Genomic DNA, 18,596 nt, shown 5'->3' with positions numbered 1-18,596 from the left:
TTTATCTTAGATTGTTTGTATCTACACGTTTTCTTTTCTTGTTCTTAATGGCATGTCCTTAATATGGAGATTCTTTATCTACTTATTCAATTATTTAATCAAGGGCACCAAAGTTTTCTAGAATTAAACTAGATGCTTTTTTTTATCTAACACTTATTACCCAAAAGCACGACAACATGGAACTTGCTAGAAATGTAAAATTGTACTCACTACACTGAATTCAAATTAGTAAGATCTCTAGGTGAACCTTATAATTTGTGGACCATTGGTCTAACACATGAAGGTAAGAGATTTCTTCTGCTGCTAATGGGCTTTAAAGAGTAATCATTCAATTGGCAAAATTTTAACTACTGGTGATATTGGAAAAAGCAACTGATTTTATGTTTATTTTCAGAAACAACTACCAAATAATTAAGTCAATATTTTACTTTTGAAATGTATATTGGGAATATAACTAAATAGTCCATTTCCCTGAACTCATGTAAATAGTTTAAAAATTGTTAGTTTCCTTTCTAGTAGTAAATGAGTACCTTTATTTATAGCATTTCATCATGGTTTTATCAAATGATGACTATTTTTGAGGAATAAACATGACATAATCATAAATTCATAACTCATATTAACACAAAAATTCAACAAGATATTTTTTAATGATCGAACTGCCTAAGAGAAACTTTAAATGAAAAGTCTTTAATACAGAATGAAAATTATAACAGAACTTTAAATAAACGTATAAAACTTTGAAGTGCAATAAATGCTTTTTATTGTATGCTCATTTCAATGAGTAACATTTAGAAATAATAAGTCCACATAACAGTAACAATCTTATTTTACAGCGTGTACATCATTTACAGCCACATAACACACAAGTTTAGTAGATTTTCCAAATTTAATATTCTGAAGTTAAGAAAGATAAAAAATTTATTTTCAAGTAACTGATTCTTATCTGGTGCAAAAACAGAAAGGTGAATATTACTTAAAACACAAAGTCACAATATAGCATGAAGTAAAATTACACATTAATTATGCTGAACAGCTGAATATAAACTAAATTAGGGCAACTAAAACTTCAAAGTACACATCATATGCATTACATTTATGAACAGGATTTTCATTAAAATTCCCTACACCAGGTTTTAATATTAAGCGCCATTTTGATTTGCAGCATGCTAACACAAAGCGTTGTTAAGGGATGCATATTTTAAATTTATACACTGTAAACTGAACACCCACCTCCAAACTCTATTAGCAGCATATTGATCTGTTAAATACTGCATAAATACCACCTCACTGAAAATTTATGTTAAGAATATGGTATATAGATTTTAAAAATCAAATTTTTCAATAATGGCATAAAATTGCACCTTTAAACATTATAGCAAGTAAGACTTGAACAGTCATACTTACTAAAACTGCCCTAAAAATTCTAAATATTTTAATATTTAAGAAAACTGTTCTCTCAATTTAACATTTAGATTATAAGAAACATAGTATTGACTTTTGAACATACTTGCATCCATTTCAGAAAGCCACATTTGACTCAAATACACTTTTATCATATATACCATACTGAATCTACTTGAACATCAAAACTGGAACTTTTTATTTCTTATATTTCACTTCAGCACAGAATGCTATGTCTTAAGCTTCATATCCTGTGATAAAATATCAACAACTCTGAAGGTTTTTTTTTACTTTTTTAACTAGGACTGAATCAATGTAACTTGTTTTTTCAGATTAAGATTCCTTGTAACAAATACACAAAACATTTGCCATTTCTGGAATCCAATGTCCAGGTACAATATAAAAGGCTTAATGATTAAGTGACTGATGGATGACTGCATTTTCTTTCCCCACCCTATTTCTGAAATTGCATAAAAGTGAGGCTGCTTGCTATAGCAATGCATTTCTAAATCATTTATGTATCCTCCTTTCAGAAACACTTTATCTCTAGTGTGACCAATCAAATAAGGTGTTTTAACTTTCTCCCTCTGTAGTAGAGTTATGCATATAATACTGTTAAATACAGTTAAGTCCTCTGTAACCATCCTATGGTACGTCTTAAAATCTTTAGGTAATTTTCAAAGGGCTCTGAGATTGCCTTTTAGTCCAAGTATTTTAGGATCTTTAGTACAAAGAGTGTAAATTTATGATTTAATATCAAGCTTTGAAACCAGATAAAACAGAGATTTTACTCCCAAATAGTATATATTATTCTGTAAATAATTTCTTTCTTTATATCAATCTTACTATATAAGAGTCTCCTTGTGGTGCCTCATTATATGCTGATTTTTTTCTGATGGCCTTCGGAAGCCCTTCTTGCAGAACTCACACCTATGTGGATAGTCTTTCGTATGTATTGAAATCACATGTCGTTTGAAGCCAGATGCGTCTGTGGTGCTGTATTCACAATATTCACATTGGTAAATCTTCCTTCCAGTATGAGTCTTCATGTGCTTTTTCAGCTCATTTTGTTGCCTGAATCCTCTCTTGCACCTTTTACACTTCAATGACTGATCCTTAGTATGAACCGAAAGGATATGACCACTAAGAATAAATGGATCTGATGTTTTAAAGTCACAGTGCCTACACTGATGAATCTTCCTACCTTTATGAATATCACTATGTTTTTTAAGCTCTGAAGGACGATGAAAACCTTTATCACAGACTTCACATTTGTGAGGAAAGTCCTTGGTATGGACAGATATGATGTGCCGCTTAAGGTCACTTGAGTTGGTGCTCTTATGATCACAATGAGGACATTGGTGGGTTTTATGTCCTTGAAACAAATCCAGATGGCGTTGAAGCTCTCTCTCATCACCAAATGATTGAGGACAATGCTCACATTTATATGGCAAGTTGTTACCATGCTTAGATTTAATGTGAGTTTTCAGGTTTGATTGATCGGCACACCTGAACACACAATACTGACACTGATATGGCTTCTCACCGGTATGGGTTCTCATATGTTTCTTGAGTTCAGAAGGATGACGAAAACCCTTTCCACACTCAACACAAACATGAGGAAAACTCTTGCTATGAACAGCCAGCAAATGTCTATTTAACAGTCCTTGTTCAGCAGTTTCATAATCACAGTACTTGCACTTGTGCATCTTCGGTTCCTTGTCTCTTAAAATGAGTTTATTTGAACTCAGAGGACTAGCTTCTCTGTATCTTCGAGTGTATTCTGTAAATTCATGGGTTTTATCAACTTTGTTTATGAGCTTATGGCTTTCTAAGTGGTTATGGAAACTCACTTTCTTGTTAGTTGTAAAGTCACAATCTGTACACTGATACTTCTTTCTCATCAAATGATCGGGATGATTTTTCATGTGTCTTTTTAAGAATCCCCTGGATTTAAACTTTTTTGTGCAAATATGGCAAGGGTATACTGTCAAGGGCTGTCCATCAGGACCTATTATAACAGCTGGAAGAAGGAAAAAAGGAAATTGTGACATTTTATCACACTTCTTTAAAAAAATGTGTAAAACAGTTTCTTGAAACTAGCTAAAATTCACTATGTGAAAATACTAGTTGAATAAAAGCCTATATAATAAAAATGCATACTATAAAATATTTCTAGTAAAGTTGTTTACCAAGGAGTAAGTGGCTCTCTACTTTAGACTACTCATCTATGGCATGAAATATAAAAAGAATCAAGAATATTTATGATTTAAACCATCTGAAAATTGTCTTTAAAATACCTTTTGAATTAGGAAAAATATGCTTTTAAAAGTCGCAATCATATACTGTTAAATATAATTATCAGATCTGGAGAATAACTTGGTGATTAGAAATACTTGATGCTCTAGCAAAGTATCTGTTTGGTTCTCAGCACCAATGTCAAGCAGCTCACAACACACACACGCACGCACACACGCACGCACGCACGCACATGCACACACACACACACACAATGTGACTTAAAATAAATCGTAATATATATGTAATTATATATATATATATATATATATATATATATAGTATACAGGGTTACATGGGTGTGTAACTGCAATGAAAACATTGATTTTTTTCCTCCTTGTATTAGATAAAATTGCATATAAATTTATTGTAATATTTATAAAACAGAACTATCTTACCTGTTTGCCACTGCCTTGTTTCTCCCCTCCGCCTCTTCTTGATTTTTTGTTTCAGTACTTTATTTGTGTTCATGCTATCACAAATTTGAAGGTACTGCGCTGCTGTCGTGCTTCGGTTTTCTAATGCAGAGTCAAAAGTGTTTCCTGATAACAAAAAGAAAGAAATACTGTTCAACTGCACATATGTGTATTTGGGGGTGGGGGTTGGTAAGCAAATTACTTGAGGTGACACTGTGCTAAATTATGGGGTTAAATTTCTAAAAGTATACACATTTTCTCACTAATTCTCATTAATTTAATTTATATGCTCTTGTGTACATGCAATCACATTGGTACAATAGTAATACAAATTAAGTTATTTCAACATGACCATCCTAAAGGAATAAACTGGTAAATTTAACACAAGAAACATTATTTTAAGAACCTATACAAAATAATGGCATCAAATCAACTTTTTATGAATAGAACCTGATAAAAATAAAAGAATTTGGCAAGGAACATATATAACTAAGTTAGCCAATATATATATATAAATGAATTTTAAACCACCAATATTGGCTACTGTGGCAAGGGATCACATCCAAAGGCCGTCTAGGTCTCTGTGATCCAGCTGGAATGACACGCCTTTAGTTCTTATGTCTGGAATATAGACACATCCTTAGTATACACCTTTTCTCCTGAACAAGGAAAGTAAGGTTAACTGAAGAAGGACGCAACCACATTTAAAAGTGAGGGACAGACAAAGCAATGAATCAGAGAAAGTTCTGAGACAGTAAGAGAGAGAGTATGCCCAACTCTCAGGACAATAGCAAAGAAATGAGAGGCTACTTAAGAGAACAGCACGTGTGAGGGAGGCCATTTAAGAGAACAGAGCATAGAGGTAGGGAGAGGTAGCAGTTTGACTAGGACACTGTTACAGAGACAGGTGGCAGGTGAAGAAAGAAGAAGCCAAAGAATAGGGAGCCAGAAGATTAGAACAGATTGCCAGAATCAGGTTGAAAGTTTAGAAAGAACTAGAAATGATGACTTTACTCAGTAGTAAACCTCCTAGAGACAATTACAGCTGTCAAATAAAAATTACTTTTACAAACGCAGTCATGGTAGTTATATGTAAAACAGATGATACATGTATATTTTAGAATAATGTATATGATATGAAATTTATTCTTTAGAGTGACTTCTCAGATTATAACAAATATGACAAGAAATTTGCTGCCATTTCCATGTGATTTGTGCATACAAAATAAAATGCATAGTAAGACCAGTTCTTGAAAGTCATTCTATCATGTAATTACATTGTGGTGGTTTGAACAAGCATGGCCTTCATAGGCTATGCTCATAGTTATTTGTGAATATTTGGTTCTCAATTAGTAGAATTAGAAGGAAGCAGTGTGGCCTTATAGGAGAATGTAGAAGTGGGCTTTGAGGTTTCAAATCCCCACACTATGGGCAGTTTCTCTCTGCTCACCTGCCTGCTTGTAGATCAGGATATAAGTTGTCATTTCCAAGCTTGCTTGCCTATTTGCCTGCTGTCATGTTTCCTGCCTTGATGATAATGGACTAAGCCTCTGAAACCATAAACAATTCTTTAATAACAATTGCCTTATCAAGGCTGGAGAGATGGCTCAGCAGTTAAGAACACTGACTGCTCTTCCAGAGGGCCTGAGTTCAATTCCCAGCAACCACATGGTGGCTCACAACCATCTGTAATAAGATCTGATGTCCTCTTCTGGTGTGTCTGAAGACAACTACAGTGTACTCATATACATAAAATAAATAAATCTTTAGAAAAGAAGAATTACCTTGATCATCACTCTTCACAGCAATAGAACAGGAACTAAGACACATTAATATTTTAAATCTACAAAACTGTCAGCCTAGCATATATGCTCTGATGTACATCTTTTTATTTATATTAAACCTACATTTAAGTTTAGAGTCAAACTACCCAATGGAAGAAACAATAATTACAGACTTTGTCATGAGAAAAGTCTCCTTTAAGGAAAATAAATCAATCTATATTGGAACAACACTAAAGTGTATTAAACTTAAAGTGTTACTAAGCTGGGACATGAATTTGTGATATATACATATTATGTTTGTCATGGAAATTAAGAAGACACTTTTCTCCAAGAATGACATTAGTAAATGGTTGATATGAACACTTGTTCTTTTCCTCTTCAAGTAATTTGTATATTTTTTAATAACAACCTTTTATTGCCACCCATGTGGTAAATTGTCTAATTAATACATATGTATGTTGGTTATTAAAGAGAGGCAAACTCCTATATAAGTTGTATAATAGGTGAAGTCAATAAATTTGTGTAGAGTCACAATCTAACTAGTGTTACTCGTCAGGCAGTACATTTATGTCTCCTACACATGCTCTCTCACCTGTGGCTTGACAATCTTCATATCTTCGGGAAACTCGTCTTTCATCTATAAAAAAGGACTAGTTATAAATTGATATACTGCCCACAGAACTACTACCAGATTATATTTTAATCTATAAAATTTTACTTTTGTTACAAATTTCTCAATAAAATATATTTATTATTGAAAACTTCAAAAAATAAATAATCCCCTCCACTGAAAATAGGGACTGTTATCTGCCTCCTTAGAATTGGTAATATCGAGAACAGTTTCTGCAGTGTAGCCTTAGCAATGAAGATGCTCAAAACATGCATGACTGCTGAATGAAATAAACTTCAAGAGAACTTTAGATAAAATAATGCATTGTACACTAGAAGCAGAAAAAATGGAAGTTATATAAAAATAATGAAATTAACAAAAGACATAATGGGATAAAAAAAGGAATGAATTAACATACATTTGATTTTTTCAGAACTTCCATTTTATTATTTGTATGTCAACAATTGAAATATATTTTTGTAAAGGAGGAAGGATTAATTTTTAAAGGTCGCTCCTATTTTAGGAAACTAAAGTATTTTATGTTGCTCACTTACACGGGTAGGATTTAGAATATATTCTAACAAAAATGCATTAAGCACGGTTTAATAGTATAAGATGTGTGAAAAAGTCATGTAAAGTAACTGGTGATGAATCAATTCACTGCAACGTATTTTATTCAATTAGCCAACATCGTGGCATCATAAAACATAATATTTAATTGCTCAAAGGCATATCAATACATACTTTCCATACTTAGGTAAAAATACTAGTGTCCTACCATATGATGCAGGATAGACAACAGGGGAAACTGTTTTATTAACATCAGAGTCCTCAAGCTGAATCTCAAGGAGATTTCCTTCCTCTTCCCCTATAATGACTTCCATGTACAGTTCATCTGATATTTCAGCATAACCTACATTTTGGAAATAATTACTTGTTTATAATCTTAAGTATCAAACAACTTAAATCTTTAGGTTTTAAGATTTCATCTTAGTTGATTTGTGTGGTGATTAATAATCAATATACTAGTCATTGAATAAACTTTTTAAATAATTATAATCATATGTGATTATAAATATATATGTACATACAAATATAATATAAAATGCTGTTGTTCAAGAATCAGTAGACTCTCTTCAAGAAGCAATACTTTTAAGTATAGTACTAAGAGAAAAAAGAACATATTTAAAGGTAATAGTATTGAGGTTTAAAATATTTAAACATAAAAGGAAAATTTATATACTCTTGTGAAAAAATATTTCTATTTACTCATAAATATAACATCAAATGTAATTTATGCTTTTCCCATATTTCAAAAACTTGTATCTTCTATGTACTATAAAAGAAATGTATAAAAACAAGTGAGGAAAGGTATCTTCTTGTTTCTCCTCTCTAATAAGCACAGATGCTGGTCTAAGTTTTCCATGTTCCTATCAAATTATGGCATTAGATAAACCTATACCTCAGTTTCCCATATACTATCATGCCTCTTATTTAATTAGTGAGTTAAAATTTTTAAGATTTATGATGAAACAAACTTAACCATTACTTAAATAAACGTTTGTGTTCCCTACTCAAGTACTATACAGCAAGTGTTTTGATAGTTTCAGCTGTGATAGGGAGGCAGCAGTCAGCTCTCTGTGGTTGCTAGAGAAAGACATGAGGAATAGCTGTTAGAGTGTAGCATAAATAGAATATAGCACTATCGAGATAATTGTGTGAAAATGAGCCTCTTGCCCTTGTGTGATAAAATAGTGTTTTGTCAGGATGGCAAGGAAACAAATACAACCTCAGACAAGACTAAATAATGAGATGACAACAATGTAGGAAAAGAATAAAATGTTTTGAAGAAAAATAAACAAAAAGCATGGAAAATGACAAAAGAAAGCAAATCTGAGTAGGATATTTTACCCTGTGGTCTACCCATGAACAGCATAATAAATTACCATCCTAGCAGAACGGCTTGTATAAAATATTTACCCACCCAACTTTTTCAGTGATAGATCAACCAGTTAGCCCTTTCACTGCTAAATGTAGATAGGACAGAAGTGCTTACTGCCATGTAGAGAAAACGCTGGCAGTAGAGTTAGACAAGTTCTCACGTCTAGTGTTGTAAAGGTCTTGAGCAATTGATTTTCCCTGAGGATTTACTTGTCTTATAAAAAATGAATAATACTTTCTACCTCCGAGGTTAATTATTAAAATGAAACAAAATTTAACAGATCCAAACATTTTTAAATTTATGCCTGTCTGTCTGTATGCCTGTGTGAATTTATGTGCACTATACATGTATATAATATATTTAATATATAAGTTGCATTCTATGTATTTTGAATTTCATTACATCAAACCTATAAACTCTTCATCTCTTTGTAACACATTATTTGAAATGTATGGTTATGTATTCTTATCTCAGTAATATATTGGTTCAAGAACGTCTAAAAGGACCCATACTTCTAAATATTTGCAAGAATAAGCTTATTGTTTTTAACTTAGCTGTTATTCAGTACATATATGGCTGCTATCAATTGTTTTTAAAGTTGTGTTATTGCTTCTTCTAAGTCATTACAGTGCCCTTTTATCTTACTGATATCATCTTCTTCTTGGGAAGAATCTTTCACTGCCATGTAAACCATTTTCTCTCGCTGCATTCGGCTCTGGTCAAGCACTCCAGCTACAGAATGTCCACTGGTGTATTCACTCTCAGTGACAATTTCTGTCCCACCTTAAAAATTAAAACACGTATAAACTAGATTATATCATGGAATAAATCCCTCAATTGATAAGGATACACAGGGCATATAAATATTCTAACAAACTTCAAAGTGTCATTAAAATGCTCATGTAAATTATACCTTAAACATTTATCACTAATTTCATTTAATAATTATATCACATTTATAACAAGCACTATAAAAGATATATATATATATATATATATGGATATACATTATATATATCCAATCATTCCTCATAAAAACCTTATTATGTCATTGTCATTATGGTCATCATACAGATTTGAGAAAACAAGGTAGTAGAACATACAAACTATTGAAGGTTTTTCTCACTTAAGTGCTAGAAGTAGGTTTAAAATCCCAAATACATTCCTGTCATCAATGCTCTTACACACTCATCATAATTCATAATTCTTATTCTAATACAAATTATTTTCATTTGTTTTAAAATTTTCTGCCATAAGTTTCACATTTGAAAAATTCTGAGTGACATTTTCCCAATTCCCATTTTATATGTAGATATTCATATACAGTTTTAAAAATACACTAAGAAGCCTATGAACATTTTTGTCTTTTGAGAATTTTAGATAATCCTCATGAAAGATGAGAATTCTAATGTCTCTTATATCATGGAATTAAAATAGTTTTGTACCTATTTCAACATCATCTTCAGCCTCTGCTTTAAATATATATACTTTAATCACTTCTGAACCAAATCCATCTTCTTTAACATCTTCTTGTGAACCATCACTACCAATTTTTAATGGTGTGTTCCCCATATGCTCTAACTTCTCTCCCACATCATCCACTGCAAAATATAAAGGAAATAATTTCAGTAAAAGCAACACTGATAATTAATGAGTGTTAAGCATAATGGCAAAATGATGTTTTAAACACCTACCCATTATATTCCCTTAGTAACCTATTAAAAAATGGTATGTTTCATGGAAAAATAATACTCAAGATCAGCTATAACAGGATCAAAATTACATTATTTTTAAAAAAAACGAATATTAACCAAACCCTGTTTCTGTATAAGAGGCACTGAAATTTAATATAGCAAATATGTATTTATGTAGGTCATATTTCTTGAATATGACTTGTAATTTTGGCAGTTTATGAATATCTATTCACTACAATTCATAAACATTGCCCCCAGGATATTAATGTAATTCTTAAAATTGCCAAAAATACAATTTTAATATAAATATAAGTGGTGAATTCAAATACTATGTCTTTGCTCTTTTGTATATGATGTTTTTATATTCACTGAATCATCAAGCTATCTAGTGAGGCATTTGCTTCACATGCAATTAAAATATAAAGCATAGCCTGCATTTTAAATAAAATCTTATCTCTAAGATCAATAACAGAAAAAATACATGTCATAAAGTAAGTTCACATGAACAAATCCCAAATTAAAAGGCAGTTATTTCTAAAGCCAATTAATGAATCAAACCTATTATTTTAAATGATAAAAATATGTCCTAATGATTTTATTAAAAAACACTTCAGAAACCATCAAAAAAATATTATCTAAGAGTTCAAATTTCTTTTGAAGCATTTGAAGAAAAACACAAAATCTTGTGTATAAATTTGTATGTGCTTTGCTTTAAAAGTATAAATAAAGATACTTAGCTGCATGGTATTTTTTTCCTTATGGAAAACCTGGTGCTTCAGAGCATATTAGAAAAGTAATACAAAAAGATAAAGCAACGATGTTCGAGACTAAAGATTTTCATATACATATGCAATCTTATTCTGTTCTACAGTCTCTGTGGATGATTTGATATATCACCTGAATACTATATATGAACTATGAAATATATATTCTATTAAACAATCTTATAATAACCATAAGTCATATTCAAGCAACATACCTGTAAATATTCTCAAGCATTTTAATTTCAATATTGTTCCTGTAAAAACTAAAGCATAATCTAAAGCAAAATCGTGCTATTACATATTTCAGAATACCATACTTGAACCATAAAATACTAAAGCTCTTGAATATATCTAACATTTTTAAAACTATGAAAAATAAAATTCATTAAAGAACTATAACCTTGGTATTTAAAATTTTATGCAGATCTAAATGAGTTGAAATATACATTTTCCCTGGTTAACTTTCACCTTTGATATGTCATCAAAAATGTTGTTTTCCCAAAATGAAATGGAAAACAAGACATTTCACAAATGACTTTAACTCTGAAAGGCTTTTTTACCTTGTCTAAATATAAATTATTCCATTCTATTTAAAAGTTTGAAAATTCTATTGCCAATGAAAGCTAGCACTTAAATGACACAAGAATGATATAAATATTTCCATCCCACTATAGCTCCTAACCATATAACTACACCCTTAGCAATTCTGGGATGACAATGTCATGAATTAAGATGATGAACTAACATATGTCAAATGATATAATGAGATCATAGAAATACAAAAACAAATAAAATATTAAGGAAAAGGAAGTTGCTCATTCATCGATTTTAAAACAGTACTTATTTAAAAAAAAAAAAACTCTCAAAAGGTCCAAAATAGAAATTGTGGAGGTTGGAGTCACTGAAAGTTGACAATACTCACTTAATAAATATTTCATTATTAAATGTAAATAGATTGAGTGAACATATTTCCTTCTATGTAACACTAATTTTAAATTATAATTGAAATGTAAGGTTCGTGAAATAAAATAGATTTGAGGGGTAGTTCTAAACTATGCACCAAAATTTTAGCTTTAAACATTGAAATTATAGTTGATATGCCCTCACTGCTTTTTCTGTTGGCATATTTTCTGAGTTTCCTTCTACTTTTAAAAAAAGCTTCATACATTAAGTTTAATGTATTCACTGTTTTCTGCTTAGATAAAGCATCTCAGAATGAGCAATTTTTAAATGTATGGAGCAATTGAATTTCTTCTGTATTTTCATCTAATAAATAATAGATATTTTTCAAACTTGTGTGTACTTTGAAGAGTTTAGCTTTACCAATATTTATTTTGTATTATTAGTTAGAGAAACTAACATTAACAAAGTTTTACTAGGAGACCAAATGACTTAATAAATTCACAAATACTTTTCTTCCTATTTTGGGACATAGAGCTATTTCTATGTAGCCCAAGCAGTATTAGAGCTTGCAAACTTCCTACCTTGCCTGTCTAGTACTGAGATTGTCAGACTGTGCTAGGAATAGCACTAGACTTTTCAATGACTGTTCTTAAAATGTAAATACTTAATATTCGAGCTTAAATTTTTGCTTATCTTAAGGCATATCCCAAAGTATTGATTATTGACCCATCTTTAAGTGAGCAATATCACATCCCTAAAAAATTCTATTAGCATCAAAGTCAACATAAGTAAAGAACACTGCTTGGCAGCACTGAAAAGGCTGAGAGTTTTCTATTTTTTTGTTTTAAGATCACTGGCACAATTTGACTAAAATTTTATCAGAATATACAGCATAATACTAATTTTGAAATTTTAATTTAAATGTAATTGCATTGTTTCCTTCATGCCTCTTCTTCCTCCCATGTCAACCCCCACATCCTCCTAAATTAATGACCTCCTTTTTAAAGTCATATTTTATAGACTTTTGAATTTGATCCTGTTCATGCTATATCAATAAAATAATGCTGTGGGTAGTATATAACTATTCAGTATACTAATATGCTATTGTGATTAAACAATAAGCAAAATCTTTTTATAATGCAGAAAAATGAGAAAAACAAAAATCACATTTAAATTTCAATGGTACAGAATGATCAGGTACACAGCCAAAAGAAGTCAAAATATTTACCCCCAGAAAAACTTGTACATATTTTTCCTATCATCCTTATTCACGCTAGTTAAGAAGTAGAAGCCATAATAGTATATACGTCAACTGATAAATGGGTGAACAAAATTAGTATACATGTATAAGAGAATTCATTTAGTAATAACATCAGTGTCACACATTACCAATACTATAGGATCTTTGAGAAACACTAAGAAGACAGAAAGGAATGGTCACATATTACACGATTCCATTCACGTGAAATATATAAATAAAATAGGCAAAATTCATATACCAGATTTACTGTTGCCTGAGAATAAATAGAGTAGGGAGTAACTTTAAAAGCTCATCAGATTTAATTTTGGCATAATTAAAACCTTTTAAATTGTTTGAAGTGGTGACAATTCAATTGTTGATATATGAACAAACAATTTAAATCTTTAGATGAGTGAATTTTTCAGTATATAAGTTCTATCTTGGTGAACTAGTTATATTTTTAATGATGCAAAGATGTCAACATTTTTTATTATTAAAATGTGTGAGGTTTAAATGGTATTTTCCCATATGAATTCACTTTCAAAATTAAAAAGTCTTAGTTACATTATAGTGGATCATTATAAAGAAGATTCCTCATTCCAGTGTGTAGGATGATGTCATACAACTGAAGGCAGGTACAAGATAGAATGAGGCCTGTCATTGGACGAGAAGGAAGGATGGGCGGGAAAAAATTTTGAGGGAAGAGGAGGATTCTGGAATGGAAGGAGACTAGAGAGGAAGCTGCAGAGAGAACCTGGAGGCTGATGTCAAGGTTCCACTCTGTATTTAAGGGTTGGTATGAATATTCTTAAAGGATGGAAGTGTACAGGGCTTTGTGTGTTTAGGTGGGAAATTATATCTTATCAATTGGATTAGAGGCTATTATGTTGTGTGTTCTTTCATGTGGCAATTTAAGTGTAAGAGAGTTTGTGGTGGTGGAGACACTGGGCTGCCCGGAATTGAGATGTTTATTTCTGGCATGGTGGCAGCCTGCCTTGGAAAATGGATGGGTAGAGTGATTGTTGCCAGGCTCAAAGAGAGGCCATCAGCTGTGTGATATGGGATGGAGCAAAGTGGGTGAGAGGCTTTGCTGACTAAGATTAGGATGTCTACCAGATATCTTGGGAACTGAGGTGCCAGACCTAGTGGGGGTAAAAGACACATTTTTTATAATTTTACAGCAACACCAGTGAAGCTTTTCACAAATAAAACAATCACCCAGACATGTCTTAAATATATTAGATTTTTAAAAAGAATTCAACTGAAACGTTAGACAAAGATAGTTACTGTATATTAATTTCAAAGATACATAGCACAAGTGAACAATGCTAGCCATGTGGTAGGATAAAGAAGGTATAAGCTTTAGCTTTTAAATGGATTGAATTCAGATGCAGAGAAAAAAATTCTCTAACTCTAAAGCCTAAAATACAAGATCTAAAAGTACCCTAACAAGAAGTTAAAATCTATTAAAAGTCTTCAACTTCAGCCCTTAAATATTTTGGAAAGTCTATACTTTGAGGCCAAAAACTAAAGGACATCTTGGTTTAAAATGGAGTTTTTCATGGCAATTTGTTCTATAATTCTTGAAAGACTTGATGGCCACTGGACACCAAAAGGTAATATAATGAAGATTTAAAAGGAGAGAAAAAAATATTAAGAGTAACTAGTTTGGTTCAAATGTAAGTATAACTATTAAAAACAGTCAAAATTTGGGGAAAGTCTGAGTAGTCAGATCTTAGATGTTTTCTATGATTTTATCAGCAATTTTTTTCTGAAAAAAAGTTTTCTCAACTGGATTTAGAAGCACATACCTAGAATCCCTACACTTGAGGGTATAAGTATGAAAATCAAATGTTCATGAATAATATAAGTACTTAGTTTTTGTTTATTTGTATATACAACTTATATAATTTTATTGCTACATATTAATTTTAAAAAGTAATATATTTCAAAACATTTCTATATACATATATAATATACTTTGAGCATATTTATACTCTCTCTAACACATTAAGTAGTATACCACATTTTCTTAAAGAAAATGTAAATATTTACTGGCAAAGTATTTCCAGGCTGGGCTTGATAGCATATACCTACAATCTTAATGCTCCAGACACACAAGCAAGAGTTCCACATGTGGGGCAGGCTCTGAATGGCTGTTCCTTCAGCCTCTGTTCCAAACTTTGCCTCCCTATTCCCTCCCAAGGGTATTCTTGTTCCCCTTTTAAAGAAGGAGTGAAGCATCCACATTTTGGTCATCCTTTTTGACTTTCATGTGTTGTTCTGTGCATCTAGGGTAATTCGAGCATTTGGGCTAATAATCCACTTATCAGTGAGTACATACCATGTATGTTTTTCTGTGATTGGGTTACCTGACTCAGGATGGTATTTTCCAGTTCCATCCATTTGCCTATGAATTTCATAAAGTCATTGTTTTTGATAGCTGAGTAGTATTCCATTGTGTAGATGTATCACATTTTCTGTATCCATTCCTCTGCCCCCAAAACTAGATAAGATGGATGAAGCAAAGAAGTGCAGGCTGACAGGAACCGGATGTACATCTCTCCTGAGAGACACAGCCAGAATATTGCAAATACATAGGCGAATGCCAGCAGCAAATCACTGAACTGAGAACGGGACCCCCGTTGAAGGAATCAGAGAAAGGAATGGAAGAGCTTGAAGGGGCTCGAGACCCCATATGAACAACAATGCCAACCAACCAGAGCTTCCAGGGACTGAGCCACTACCCAAAGGCTATACATGGACTGACCCTGGGCTCCAACTGCATAGGTAGCAATGAATAGCCTAGTAAGGTCACCAGTGGAAGAGGAAGCCCTTGGTCCTGCCAGGGCTGGACCCCCAGTGAACAGGATTCTTAGGGGAGGGCAGTAATGGGGGGAGGATGGGGAGGGGAACACCCATATAGAAAGGGAGGGGGAGGGACTAGGGGATGTTGGCCTGGAAACTCGGAAAGGGAATAACATTTGAAATATAAATAAGAAATACCCAATTTAATAAAAATGGGAAAAAAAGTTCAAGGGTAATCTTGGATACCTGACAACTTTAAGGCCAGCTTGCACTATGTGGAACTCTGCCTCAAAAAATATTAATGGAATAGAATTGAAGACCCAGAAATACTTATGGATATTTGACTTTTGACAAAGAAGCCAAAAATATACAATGGAGAAAAGAAAGCATCCTCAATAAATGGTGCTGGTATACCTGGTAGTCAGTATATACAAAAATGAAAATAGATCCGTATTTGTCACCTTGCACAATGCTCAATACCAAGTGGATCAAGGACCTCAACATAAAACCAAATACACTGGATCTACTAGAAGAGAAAGTTGGAAAGAGCCTTGAATTCTTTGGCAATGTGGAGGTAGGGGCATTTCCTGAACAGATCACTAATGGCCCAGGCTCTAAGATCAAGATTTGATAACAGAATCTCACAAAACTGAAAAGCTTCTGTAAAACACAGGACATAGCCAATAGGACAAATCTAGTTTGTGCTTTTAGTTTTCAAATCACTAACACGAATAAATCATAGTCATTTTACAAGTACACAGGCATACATAGAGACTTTCTACATGGTGATTCCCTTCCCGGTATTTTATTTTTATTTTTAAAAGGAAAAAGGCTATCTTTTGGAATGTTAAAATCCTTCATCTAATGTTTTCTATTTGTAGCATGATTCCTTCAAAATTTATGAAGAACATATCCACTCTTTTTGCACAAGCCTATGTGCATTCACGTGTGTGTAGACAGTGGCATTCAAGGCAAGTGCTCTACCAGGACTCCCTCCTTTTACAAACATCAAAGCATGAGGTTTTGATTATCTTTGATAGTTTGTCTGGCAAATCTATCACCCAAAATGATAGTAAAATATTTCTACTTCATTCTTTCAAATGGAATGCTGTAAGAACTCAGAGCAGTCTGCAGTAAATGCATCAAATAGTTTTGCATATACTACACATAATCAATCAAAGTAGAACATAAATCTGGAAAGAATGATAGAACACTAAATTTATGGTTTAACTGAAACATTTTAAACATTCATATGACCTTTATCTACACACATGCTTAAGTTCTTATGTAAATGCTTATTGACAATATCAAAACCCATTATGTTTTTAAAAAGCAAGATAACATAATTTTCTATTCATTCTAAAATATACATAATTAATCATTAAAATTTTGTATCAGTTAATGTTTCTGTTGAGCCTGTCAAATACAAACTTCGATTCTAAGACACTGACGTCCACTTTACTCTGGTGTGCAATTTCTGAGTATATTAAAAATATAGATAAAAAAGCATCTCAACACCACAACTTTGAAATTATTTTCAAAAAGATTTTTTCTATCATTTCTATTAAATCTATCTTTGATTCTGAAACACCTTTCCATATTATTGAAATTAATATCTCAAGCAATTGATTTTGTGTTTCACTTACAAGATATCATTAAGTAGTCTTCAGAAGTGCTCTTGACATCATCATCATCATCATCTTCAGTTTTTATGGTAACAGTAGAACCAGGAACACCACCAGTTGCTTGAATCACAGTTTCTGTATCTGAATTAGTTACAAGAACTTCTTCTGATACCATTGTGGGAGAGTCAACACCTGAAACACAATCTTGGACCACATGTTCCAAATGTCCATCAGGACCAGAAACAATATCAGCCACAAAAACCTGTTCAGGTACCCTAACGGTTTCTGTAATAAGCTCAGAAGTCAAGATATGATCTCCATCATCTTCCTCCAAATCTTCTTCAATGGCAACATCAGCTTCAAGTACAGCTTCAGGAACAATCACCCCTTCTGTTACTACATCAGTCTCTGTAATAATATCAGGCCCATGGACAACTTCAGCTGCCAGGCCATGATCGAGAGTTATCCCATCATCTGTGACAACATCAGAAACTAATACAGCTTCAGGAACTGAAACTACAATATGGTCTCCATCGATATGTGCAGTACCAGCCATTCCAGCCACTACAATACAAACAATTATTCAAAAAAAGGTAAAGTTATTTTATTAATAAAATAGTACATTTAATTAATATCTACTTGCATAAAATAGTTTAAATACATACTAGATACCTTGATTAAGAATTTAAAAGCACTGTTGATAACTGTACTAAAAACTATCATCACTAATTTGGAATTGGGCTAGAGGTCAGTCTAAAAAGGCCAAAAAAAATCTAAAAAGATATTAAAAGAAATTTTTCCTTTAAAAGAAAAAATGTCAAAATGAGAAATCACTACACTCTAATTAAAATAACTAAAATAAAACCCAAGCTTGTAAAGATAGAGAAAATATGTCTCGTATATGTTTGGGTAAATGCAAAATGTTAACAGCCATTCAGAAAAATAGTGTTTGACAGTTTCTGACAAAACTAAACATTCATTTTCTATATAAACCAACTATTGCAAATAGGGCATTTCTTCCCAGCAAATGTAAAATATGTTTACACAAAAACTACACTTAAATATTCACAATAGTTCATAATAGCTGTTATTCATAAAAGTAGAAAAT

At 32.1% G+C, this 18,596-nt stretch overlaps 1 protein-coding gene across 5 annotated transcripts in view; it reads right to left on the bottom strand.

The window, feature by feature from the left end:
• Positions 1-739: 739 nt before the first annotated feature.
• The window catches only part of Zfp711 (zinc finger protein 711), a 33,285-nt gene continuing 15,428 nt past the window's right edge, over positions 740-18,596 (bottom strand). For 3 of the 5 annotated variants that reach the window (XM_017602345.3, XM_039100220.2, XM_002730265.6), the window contains 7 exons: positions 17,510-18,052; positions 9,900-10,055; positions 9,100-9,237; positions 7,291-7,425; positions 6,495-6,539; positions 4,101-4,244; positions 740-3,427 (listed from right to left, as the gene is read on the bottom strand). In XM_017602345.3, coding sequence (XP_017457834.1) covers positions 2,250-3,427; positions 4,101-4,244; positions 6,495-6,539; positions 7,291-7,425; positions 9,100-9,237; positions 9,900-10,055; positions 17,510-18,052 — 2,339 coding nt within the window. In that variant the 3' untranslated portion in view covers positions 740-2,249. The remainder of the gene's footprint in view (positions 3,428-4,100; positions 4,245-6,494; positions 6,540-7,290; positions 7,426-9,099; positions 9,238-9,899; positions 10,056-17,509; positions 18,053-18,596) is intronic. The other 2 variants (XM_063279891.1, NM_001401122.1) reach the window with 2 other exon arrangements.

The sequence above is a fragment of the Rattus norvegicus genome, chromosome X, assembly GCF_036323735.1.
Source record: "Rattus norvegicus strain BN/NHsdMcwi chromosome X, GRCr8, whole genome shotgun sequence".
Taxonomy (NCBI): Eukaryota; Metazoa; Chordata; class Mammalia; order Rodentia; family Muridae; genus Rattus; species Rattus norvegicus.
The sequence above is the reverse complement of the archived record's forward strand: the minus strand, read 5'-3'. Positions and strand labels throughout refer to the sequence as shown.